The sequence below is a fragment of the Phacochoerus africanus genome, chromosome 1, assembly GCF_016906955.1.
Source record: "Phacochoerus africanus isolate WHEZ1 chromosome 1, ROS_Pafr_v1, whole genome shotgun sequence".
Lineage (NCBI taxonomy): Eukaryota > Metazoa > Chordata > Mammalia > Artiodactyla > Suidae > Phacochoerus > Phacochoerus africanus.
Genome location: NC_062544.1, coordinates 36,904,869 through 36,916,846, shown reverse-complemented (window position 1 = coordinate 36,916,846; position 11,978 = coordinate 36,904,869). Strand labels below are relative to the sequence as shown.

General features: G+C 43.3%; 1 protein-coding gene across 1 annotated transcript in view; it reads left to right on the top strand.

The window, feature by feature from the left end:
* Positions 1 to 2,015: 2,015 nt before the first annotated feature.
* RGS7BP (regulator of G protein signaling 7 binding protein) overlaps positions 2,016 to 11,978 on the top strand; it is a 102,014-nt gene continuing 92,051 nt past the window's right edge. Inside the window, exons 1-2 of the mRNA XM_047753518.1 lie at positions 2,016 to 2,868; positions 3,771 to 3,937. Coding sequence (XP_047609474.1) covers positions 2,704 to 2,868; positions 3,771 to 3,937 — 332 coding nt within the window. The 5' untranslated portion in view covers positions 2,016 to 2,703. The remainder of the gene's footprint in view (positions 2,869 to 3,770; positions 3,938 to 11,978) is intronic.

Genomic DNA, 11,978 nt, shown 5'->3' with positions numbered 1-11,978 from the left:
AACCTCTCCTCCCTACACACATGAAGTACAAAATTGAAACAGAGGGAAAGAGGAAGAGTCAGAGAGTTGGCTAAGAGTTAATCTCTTTTATCTTCCTATATTTATGGAGACTCAGCCAACAGTAAAGCCCTTCCTCTGGTCTTTGGACCATCTAACACCTGGAGAATAGTAGCACATGAAGGTCTGGGGTGAGGGCTGATGTCTCAGTCCACCCCCCCACCCTGCCACCCCTGACTTCTTAGGAAAAACTGGCTTTCAATCTTTTGTGAAGTACTATGCAAATACAGCTGATTATTCATTCTGACTTACCCTGTTAGGTTTCTTTCCTCCCCAGTCCAAATACATGATCTCTTTCTCAACACTGTTTCTCCAACTCTCCAACACCACCTTGGGTGTCCTACAATTCAATACCTGGAGTTAGCATCAGACCCCACAGGTTTAAGGGTTCATTCCCACAAATCTGCCCTCACTACAGAGACCAGTCACAAGTATCGAATCCCTAGGTTATCTACACTTCTGTCCAACTCAACTATTAATTCAAAGCTTCACACAACCCTCCACTCACCCCCAGATGTGATAATTTGATAGAACGATTCAGAACTTAGGCAAGGGCTTTACTTACCAGTTTATTATATACAGCTCAGGAAGGGATGCATGGGGTATGGTGGGAGGGTTGGGGGCAGGGGCACAGAGCTGTCATTTCGCCTCTCTGAGCACACACCCTCCCAGCAACCGCAGATCTTCACCAACCCAGAAACTCCCTGAACCCCATTGTTTACGGATTTTTTTTAATGGAGTTTTCATTATGTAGGCATAATTGACTAAACTATTGGCTATTCATGATCAAACCAATCTCCAGCCCCTCTCCCCTCTGGGGAAGTTAGGGGGAAAATGGGGGAATGAAAGTTTCAAACATCTAATCAAGGCTTGGTCTTTCTGATGATAAGAGGCTCCCATTACCCTTATTACTCAGGAAATTACAAGAGTTTTAGGAGATCTGTGCCAGGATCTGAAGACAAAGACAAATATCTTCCTTATTATACTACCCTGATATATATACCTGTCCTTGTAAAACAAATTCTAGAAACATCTTCTTATGGCGTTAGCCTTCTTGGCTATTTCTGGATTTCCCTTCCTGTGTATTCGCCATAATCCCTTAAGAGATTGACAGAAACCCCCCTTTTGTTCTTTATCAGGCTTCTCAACACAAAATTAGTTCCCCTGTGGTAGGCTTCTTTATCGGTCCCCTCCAAACAAACCATTCATGGGAGCAAGCATTCTCAGAGCATTGCCATTGATGCCCGCTCTACCTCTCTTCCTCCCAGAAGAGTCTTAGGATGTCAGTGGTAAGGGTGAACTTAATGGCCCAGGAACTCATTCTGGGACCCCCTTTCATGCAGTCACGATTCCCACTTTCCCAGGCCACCTGCATGGGCCTCTGGGTCAAAGACCTTTCATGAAGGAGAACAGTCGTTTTGAGTGTCCAAGGAGGCCTGTTGGTCCTTACTTGTTCAAACCCCTATTGGCAAACTCTCAGAGCTGGTCTCCAGACTCTGAAATGGAAGACCTTGGGCTTTTCTAATGAAAATGGGATGGAAGGAGGACCAATTTGACTTAAGGCCTCCTGCCTTCTGTTATCTGTTGTTTTCCCTTCCCTGAACAAAGACAAAAGCATAACACAACAGTAACAACAAAACTCAGGGAAAGAAAGCTATTTGTACAAACTGTTAGCAAGAGATGTTCCTTCTGAAGCAAAAACCTCACTCCCCTCCTCATTGGGCTTTGCTAATCTGCAGCCCCAGAATGTCTCCAATGGTGAGGGCCTCAAACCCACACTGGTTGATCTGAAATTCATGTTTAGGTCCCAGCATGTGGCAATGTGCTCCACTCTGATGACACTTTTCGTTTCTAATAATAGAGCAGATGAAGTAATATTGCAATTGATGTTCCCGGGGATTTGATTGGCTAAGTGCATAAACTGTGGCTGGGGGAGGGGGTTGTATGGATGGATCACATTAGTAATCCCGTCCTATCAATGTGCGGGGCCGCGAACAACGTCAGCGGGACCGATTCCCTGCGTCTGCCAGTCCCGCCACGGATTCATTTGGGATCCTCAAACAGACAAGCCCCGTGGAGACGAGGGATCAAGAGAGCGGATTAGACCAATTGCCTGCTTCGGGGACTGCCAGCCCCTCCAGGCCTGGCGAAGGGGGAGGGAGGGGATCGACGAACGGAGCGCCACTGCAGGAAGACACCGAAGCTAGAGCGACACTCTCCCCCGCTCCCCCCACCCCCCACCTGGCAGCTCAGGCTTTGAAAGCTGCTCCCCCATCTGAATGGAAACTCGGAACCGCCGGGCGGCGCGTTCCTTCTCGCCCAGCCTTGCGATCCATGCCGAGGGGAAGGCAGTGGAAGCCCGCGCCAGCGCCCAACTCCCGGGACAGGGCCGGCAGTGCTGCTGAGCAGAACTTCACCGAGCCCTTTCCTCGCTGCTAGTGGAAGCGATGCTGCACGGCACAGCCAGCGCTTCCCCGGCTCTCCTTCAAGCTGAAGGTTACCCACCCGCGCAACCAGCCCCAACCCTGTGAGCGCTGTGCCTACGGTCCAGCTCCGGCTGCTTGGCGGCGGCGCGCAGGGCAACAACCGGGCCGCCCGCGCCGGGGCGCACTGCACCAGCGGCTTCGGCTTGGTGGATGTGTATGCATGAGTTCTGCACCGAATGGGCGCAAAAAGCGCCCCAGCCGGTCCACCCGCTCCTCGATCTTCCAGATCAGCAAGCCCCCGCTACAGAGCGGGGATTGGGAGCGCAGGGGCAGCGGCTCCGAGAGCGCCCACAAAACCCAACGAGCCCTGGACGATTGCAAGATGGTAGGTGAAAAATGCGCCTCTTTTTTTGTTTGTTTGTTTTTTGGCGAGGTGGGGGAACCGTGTATGTTAATTGTTTGCTTGAGTGCCAGCCACTCCGCCACCCTCAGCTCCTCCATGCCGATCACGTGCACATGCACTATTTTTAAATCTGCAGTTCCCCCAGATTCCGGGTAACACCCGGGTCCTAATGGCCCCGCAAAGAAGTGCGGCGGCAAGGGTCTTGGGGTCAGCGGTGGAGGTCATGCCTCTACCCCCTTAGAGAATGGCAGATGAGAAATACAGGGGAAACTGGCTGGCTCATCAGGGAAGGAGGGCTTGGGTAGGTGAGGGTGCTGCTTTGTGGGGAGACAGTACCAAACAAACCCAAACAGAGCGCTCAGGGCGCTGCAGAGGGGAGGAAGGTTCCAGGGCAGAGGCTGTGGACGGGTCTTTCCTTCAGGCTCCAGAGCTGTTGCAGTTCATTGGCTCTGCTAGAGGAGAATGGTTTGCCTAACACATCCCACCTTTGGCCTTTATCTCCAGACAACTTCAAATCCACATCCTAGCTGCAGTTAGTGGAGAGTATTCTATGTGAGAGTTCCCAGCATCACTCTCTAGTGAGCTGGGAGTGTCATGGTAGCTCTCCAAATATGCTCTCACTCTTCAAAAACTGAGTCTGAAAGGCTGAAGGCAAGTGGGTCTGGAAATAGAGCTTCCATGACCAGACTTATAGATGAAAAATAAACATTTGCCTTGGACAGAGAGAACTTACATGCTTGTGCCTCAATTTTTAACAATCTGTAGGTTCCTCAGCAGGGGATGTGGGAAGGTGCCTCAGGGGTCAGTGAAAGCCTTTGTTCAGGTACAACAAAATAGGAAAGTTTCTGAAGATAAGTGATGAAAGAAACTCGCTTCTTTTCCAGCTTGTCCAAGAGTTTAACACGCAAGTGGCCCTGTACCGAGAACTGGTCATTTCTATTGGGGACGTCTCAGTCAGCTGCCCCTCACTTCGGGCGGAAATGCACAAGACGAGAACCAAAGGCTGTGAAATGGCCCGCCAGGCACACCAGAAACTTGCTGCCATCTCAGGGTAGGAGACTCTTTGCATTGCTTGCCAATTCATATACATGATGCTTGGATGCTGACAGATATTTATGGTGACCAAGGCCACAGAGGTCATCTCTGAAAATGTGGTGTTTTAACCAGTCACCTGATATCAGGATTCTCTAGAGAACTATCATCAATCTATAGGGCAAAGTAGAATCCATGGTTGTGCGATTTTTGTACATATAGTGAAGATTTGGGTCATTAAGTGATTTTTTAAATTAACTTTCAATATGCTTGTCATATACTGGAATTGGGGGCTTAAGATGTTCTTGTGGAATATTTGGGCATCAGAGTGAAGTTAAGTCTTCATGCCTCAAGATTATTTTGTCATCTGCTGCTAAACATCTATTGCCTAGAAGGCCTAGACAACAGGGAAAACATCTTTGCTAAATCCCAGATATACTAAACTATTTATACCATGACATAAATTCCTGTGATACCATTTAAAATAAAATCCCTAAAATAAAGTCTTGGATATAAATTACTCTCTTCACTGTAGTGTATGAAAGGGAAGTTTTAACATAAGCTTTTTAAAGATTGGGGAAATTCACACGTATAATTAAATTTAACCTGTTTGTGCCCACCCCAATTATTTTTATTTATTTTTATCACATTTATAGATTCTCATGCCTATTTTAGGTGATAAGACAGTGAGTGAAAACTTCTCTCCTGAGATCCCATTCACTCCTTCCTGATCTCTCAATATTGGGAGAAAAGTTAGTCTTGGATTTTTGTTAATAGTTTTCTAGATAAGTACCAAGAACTAGGAAACATAGGAATCTTTATGCAAATATATTAAGTGTTTGCTTCAGTCTGGACATAGCTTTTATCTATTGTCTTTTTGAGTATGGTCTTATCACAGTAGAAGTTCTAGTCAGACTCACCTGATAATGTTGCAGATTGATCACTTACAGGAATTAGATCTAATTTACTTATTTGAAGGAACCACACTTTGTTATCTTTAATATCATTAAATGTACAGTGACAATTGTTGGTACATAAATATTAGAAAGAAAGCCATATCTTGCCTCTCAATAATTAGTTTACATTGGACAACAAACATCTTATGATAAATGATACGGCGTGCTAATCTCCTTGCAGTGAGAGATAAACATGTTGCTAACCTATTTTATTTAGTAGGCCTATTGAAAAATATTACCGTTTTTGGCTTTAACTGTTATACTGGACTTAATAGGAAGTGAATCTGGGAGTGAGTCTAGGAGGTAGAAGGGAATTGTGTTTAAGAAATTTGGGGGAGTTCCCGTCGTGGTGCAGTGGTTAACGAATCCGACTAGGAACCATGAGGTTGCGGGTTCGATCCCTGCCCTTGCTCAGTGGCTTAACGATCTGGTGTTGCCCTGAGCTGTGGTGTAGGCTGGCAGCTACAACTCGGATTAGACCCCTAGCCTGGGAAACTCCATATGCCAGGGGAGCTGCCCAAGAAATGGCAAAAAGACAAAAAAAGAAAAAAAAAGAAACTTGGGGAAGAAATGCAGCTGTGAGAAATCTGAGAGAAGGGAGAAAAACAATTAGAAACATAAAGGGGAATCATGGTGGATTAAAAACTGTAGAGAAATAATGATTCAGAAGGAAACAGGTTTAGAGCAGAGAATTTTATGCTCAGGGCTGGGGAATCACATCTTTGTAAACTTTGTGTCTAAGACTACATGGTGGGATTATATTCCAGGATTTCTTTAAGATCAATGACATGTTCTAATCAGAGAAGATGGACCGGAGAAATGAACAAGGAGTTCAGTTTAGTCTATTTTTCTCTACACATGAAATCTGAAGGTTTAGGAAGGAAACTATTGGATAAAAGTTGAGTTCTGAGGCTCTGAGATGAATTTTTTTTTTTTTATTTACCTCAGGGAGTCGTAGCCCTTCACTACTTGTGTATATGTTTTTCGAGGGGTGATGTTATTGGAATCAATTTTATAAGAATTAGTGGGAAAATAAGTTCTTCTCAGAACCTTGCAAAGTTAAGACCAACTCTATAGAATGTAATAGGTAGAATTCAAAACATTTCCCTCCTTAAAATAACAGTGAAATTCAGTTTAACCTTCTTTCTAAAAATGACAGCAATATGATTGAAGGAAATCCCTTTGGCTCCTCACCATCTGGGCTCCATTAATGAATGATGTGATTCCCCTTGGAGGATTTCTGTTCATCGTGTTGCTAGTTACATGGGCTCCCATTTCAAGCTTTATGTGAAGGCTGGTAGGGAGGCTGTAGGATTCACTTTACGATTTGATGCAGGGGTGAGAAAAGCAAAGATTACTGGGGAATGTTGCCAGAAAGACTAGATCTCTTTAGTGACCCTTGTTTGCTGGCACAATCCATTTAATTGCTAGAATAATCCACTGAGGGAGGGATTATTAACCTCAGTCTACACATGGGGCTTAGAGAGGTTAGGGAAATTGCCAAAGTCACACAACTGGGAAGTGGTACAACTCTAATTTGGCCCCGTGTTTGCATACTTCTGAAATCCATGATCTTTCCTCTATGTAATGCTGCCATTCAAAAAGGCAGAAAGGGGAGTTCCCATCATGGCTCAGAAGTAACGAACCTGACTAGTATCCATGAGAACATGGGTTTGAACCCTGGCCTTACTCAGTGAGTTAAGGATCTGGCCCTGCTGTGAGCTGTGGTGTAAGTTGCAGATGCACCTTGCATCCCAAGTTGCTGTGGCTGTGGTGTAGGCCGGCAGCTACAGCTCCAATTCAACCCCTAGCCTGGGAACTTCCATATGGCATGAGTGCAGCCCTAAAATCAAATCAAAAAAATAGGTAGAAAGGAACGAAGTACTGAGACATGCTAACAGAAATGAACCTCCAAAAAAGAGTATGCAAAATAAAAGAAGCCAGTCACAAGGATCACATAGTATATGATTCCATACATATGAAATAGAGAAAGCAAATCTATAAAAAACAGGAAGTAGATTAGTGGCTGACCATGGCTAGGGGTGGGGACAAGGAGTGACTGCAAATGAACTTGAGGTATCTTTTTGGGGTTGATGAAGGTGTTACAAAATTGAATTGTGGTGACAGTTGTATAATTGTATCTTTACTAAAAATCAGTGAATTGCAAACTTTGAGTGAATTTTATGGTATGTAAAGGATCCCTTAATAAGCGTTTTAAGTAAGGTATGATCACTGTCACCATGATTAATATTTGCCTTTTGTTGGCTTTATTCTTTTCCACATATGTAGCTTCTAGTGAAAGGGATATGAGCTACAGGGATGGGAAAAAGCAAGCCTTGGCTCTCCGTGTGTTCATCAAGATGCTTCTCTGCAAGTGGCCAACTAAGCACCAAGGCACTGATGTGTAGGAATACAGGCTGGGGGAAGGGAAGGCAGGACTTGAAGGGGTAAATGAAGTCACTAATTTCTTATGGGTACATACCACTCACTTCCTGTCATCACCTGGCTTTGGGGCCAGGAGAAGAAATCAGGGTTGGAGGTGTACAGAGTAAAAAGAAGATGAGGCAAAATAAATAGAGAGGATGAGACAAACACAGAGTTAGAATTAAACCACAAATGCCACATCACTTTCATCCCTGACTAGTTGAAACCCTCAAAGAACAGTGACCACAAAGAGGAGAAAACACAGACTTTTTTTCTCACTACCAGGCCTTTGGTAAGAAGGCCATCATCACAGATGCTTCACAAATGCTTTTCCAATTGTGAAGGGTCCCACCTTTTCTTTCAAAGGCACTGGATGATTTCTGGGTAGAGCCAGCCAGGTGAATTCAAAATCTCCTCTGACTGATTTGATTTACCACAGTCATTATACCTTTATCATGCTGACCATAGGTGTTAAAGCTGAGAGGGCACTGCTCAGTGTGTGTGTGAGTGTGTGAGTGTGTGTGTTTGAGAGAGAGACACACACACACACACACACATGGACACATACATCAGGGGTAGGCAGCTGTCTGGGCCCTGCCTCCTTGGACTTCCTTCCAAAAATGACTTCTGAGACTCCTTTTGAAGAATTCCTAGGGCTCCATGACACAGAGAATACTGATTTAGCAAAATACTCTTGTTTTAATATTTGAAGAATCTGAGATGTGGAGGATTTAAAGTGACTTTAGAGGCAAGTTGGTCGAGTATACGTGACGATTTTACAGTCAGGCACACCTGGGCTGAATACCATCTTTGGTGACCTTGATGGAATTACCTCACTCTCTGAATCTCAATTCCCTCACCTGTAAACTAGTTGTTGCCCTCACTCTGGGGTGTTGAGAGGATCTAGGGAGGCAGATGGGTGATGCCCACCCTGTCGGGGGTCCTCTGCCAGTCCAAGTCTGCTCTAAGACTGACACTCAGTCCTCAAGCTTCCTGGGCTAGTGCCTGTTCCCTCAACCAGACAGTCTCCTGGGAATGAAGAGAAACGAGTACAGCACACAAGCTAGGAGTGATGAAGGAGCCAATGTCCTCCAGCAAATCCTGGCAGTTTATGCCAGGGCTGGTGGGCTGGTGCTTAAGCATCCTCTTCCTATGCTGCTTCTATGGTGCCTGTGTTGCACTGGAACTTCACACGGCTCCCTTCTGTTAGCAGCTGCTAATTAGAGTGACAGCAGGGCTGGTAATGATGGCTTGTTAAAGACATATTTTATCAACCAAACTAAGCATAAAGAATCAATTTTTGGCATTTCTGTTGACAGATTGTGGGACGTTTTCCTACCATCACTCCTGCAGCAGGTTTTTAAATGATATTTTAAAGATTACCAACAAGAGTCACAACTTTCTGTGTCAACTGTGGAATCACATCCTTTGGTTATGACCCTCAAAATTTAATCTGTTGTATTTGAAGTTAAGCTTCAACCCTGTATATCCAGACTCAAGAACAGCCACTTAATGTTCTAAAAGCTGAAAAAAGAAAAAAAGGTATGCTAATGTGAGAGGCCGTATAGCTGTGTTAGGAAAGAGCATTGACTAAATCATATTAGACCTGGATAAAATCACACCCTTACCACTTATTAGGGATAAATCTGCACTGATATGCATATTGCTTCCTAAGGTGGTGAATGGTCTGATATCAGGGCTCACTAGACAGGTTCTGGAGTTAGACTGTCCGAGTTCAAATCTTGGTCCTACCCCTCATCAATAGTGTGACCTTGAGCAAAGATACTGTCTTTCTGCCTCAATGTCTTTATCAGCAAAATTGGGTAAATAAATAATGAGACCAAAGCATACAGTATTCTGAGGACTGAGTAAGGTAACATACATCAAGCACTTAGAAGCCTGCCTAGCAATACACAGCAAATGCTATTATTAACTTTAGATTAGTGTTATTGTAGTTATTAATAAGATATTTAAAATTTAGGTGGTCAAGATACATTTACGTAAAAATATATTTGAAATAGTTTTCAAATAAACATTTTAGCTAGAATAAATTTTTGCTTATCTTAGTTTCTTATATTATGTTCTGGGAATTTTCTAGGTTGAAATTTCCCAGATGGCTATCTAAAGGCTTCTTCTTTAATATCTTAAAAACACTATGGAGATGGGAGGATTCAAAAGCAGTTAAGTTTAAAAATATTTTTTTGGCGTAAATCCACCTCAATTCTTCATAAATCATAATATTTACAAAATCTTTTGGCCTAGCTCTGGTATAGGCTGTGTGATATTGGACAATACTGTTAAATTCTCTGTACACCTTAATAATTGAATTAAATGATTTCTGAGTCCTTTGGCATCATCATTCTAGGGTTTTTTTTTTTTTAAGGGTTTATTTTTTACTCTTTTTTTAGAGCCGTACCCGTGGCATATGGAAGTTCCCAAGCTAGGGATCGAATCAGAGCTACAGTTGCCATCCTACGCCACAGCCACAGCAGTGCCAGATCCAAGCCACATGTGTGCCCTACACCATAGCTCACAGCAACACCGGATCCTTAACCCATTGAGCAAGGCCAATTATAGAACCCACATTCTCATGGATACTAGCCAGGTTCACTACTACTGAGCCACGATGGGAACTCCTAGTGTTCCATGTTAACTCATATGGAATCACAGAGATTTTGTTTATAGAACTGGCCATAAAAAAATAAGCACCAAGCAGGAAGTTTGATGATTGAATTCCAGAAATAATTTGTGAAGATGTAAACATACTATGATCACAAGCAGAATTTTAATTTGCTAATGGCTTCCTGGAACAATACAGTGATTATCCTGGGGATCTATACCCACAGCTTTTAGGTCTTTCCTTTCAGCAGTTATTTTCCTGGCCAGCTGTGCCTGTGTTATTCTCCTTTCTCCTTGTATCTCTCCTTGTATTTTTTTTTCTGGTCTATTTTAGTTTTGTTTGATTCTTACTTGACTTTTTTGCTGTATTTTTTTCCACTCCCCCTTCTTGTCCATTCCTTGCGCTGTTTGCTGGGATTCTAGGAGACTGGAGAGGGAGGACTGTGACTTAGTCAGTGATGCTTCCTTTCAGCAGCTGGGCTGAGATATCAGCAATTACATGGGGTGGTAGCAAACAAGAAAAGTGCTGGGTAACTGTGGAGGCAGCTCACTCAGCTTTATTTTTTTTTAAATAATAATTTTTTTTCCATCATAGCTGGTTTAGAGTGTTCTGTCAATTTTCTACTGTACAGCAAGGTGACCCAGTCATACATACATGTATACATTCTTTTTTCTCACATAATCATGCTCCATTGTAAGTGACTAGAGTTCCCAGTGCTATACAGCAGGGTCTCTTTGCTTATCCATTCCAAAGGCAATAGTTTGCATCTATTTAACCCAGAAGCCCAGTCCATTCCACTCCCTCCCCCTCCCCCTTGGCAACCACAAGTCTGTTCTCTAAGTCCATGAATTTATTTTCTGTGGAAAGGTTCATTTGTGCCGTTAGATCCCAGATATAAGTGATGTCATATGATATTTTTCTTTCTCTTTCTGACTTACTACACTTAGTATGAGAGTGTCTAGTTCCATCCATGTTCCTGAGAATGGCATTATTTTGTTCTTTTTTATGGCTGAGTAGTATTCCATTGTGTGTGTGTGTGTGTGTGTGTGTGTGTCTGTGTGTGTGTGTGTGTGTGTCTGTGTCTGTGTGTGTATACACACACACCACATCTTCTTAATCCAATCATCTGTCCATGGACATTTGGGTTGATTCCATGTCTTGGCTATTGTGAATAGTGCTGCAATGGACATAAGGGTACACATGTCTTTTTCAAGGAAAGTTTTGGCCAGATATATGCTCAAGAGTGGGATTTCTGGGTCATGTGGTAGTTCCATGTATAGTTTTCTCAGGTACCTCCATACTGTTTTCCGTAGTGGTTGTACCAATTTACATTCCCACCAACAGTGAAGGAGGGTTCCTTTTTCTCCACACCCTCAAGAGCATTTGTAAATTGTGGACTTTTTAGCAATGGCCATTCTGACTGGTGTGAGGTGGTACCTCATGGTAGTTTTGATTTGCATTTCTCTAATAATCAGTGATGTTGAGCAATTTGTCATGTGCTTGTTGGCCATTTGTATATTTTCTTTGGAGAAATCCAGAAAAATCAAAATCACTCAGCTTTCTTTAATCTACATGATGGAAGAGGCCTTAGGTGTAGTAAAAGAAGCCCAGACATGTCCAGTCACCCATGGTATCTTTTAAGTTCTCTTCCTATTACAGGTCATTTGAGTTTTAGCATTTTTAACTCACTGGGCAAATAGTGAAGGTGAGTTATATCTGAACGAAAAGAATCTGCTACTTGTCAGAGATAATGATGGGAGTACAATTTTGTGTTAGTTTTCTAGGGCAACAGTAACAAAGTCCATAAACTAAGTAGCTTAAACATCAGGAAGTACTTGTCTCACAATTCTGAAGGCTAGAAGTCCAAGATCAAGGTAAGGCAGGGTTGTTTCCTTCTGAGGGCTGGAGGGAAGAATCTGTTCCTATCTCTAGCTTCTGGGAGTTTTCTGACAATCTTTGGCATTTCTTGGCTTGTTGAAGCATCTCTACATCCATCTTCACATGTTCTTCTTCATGTATGTGTGTGTGTGTGTGTGTGTGTCCAAATTTTCCCTTTTTAT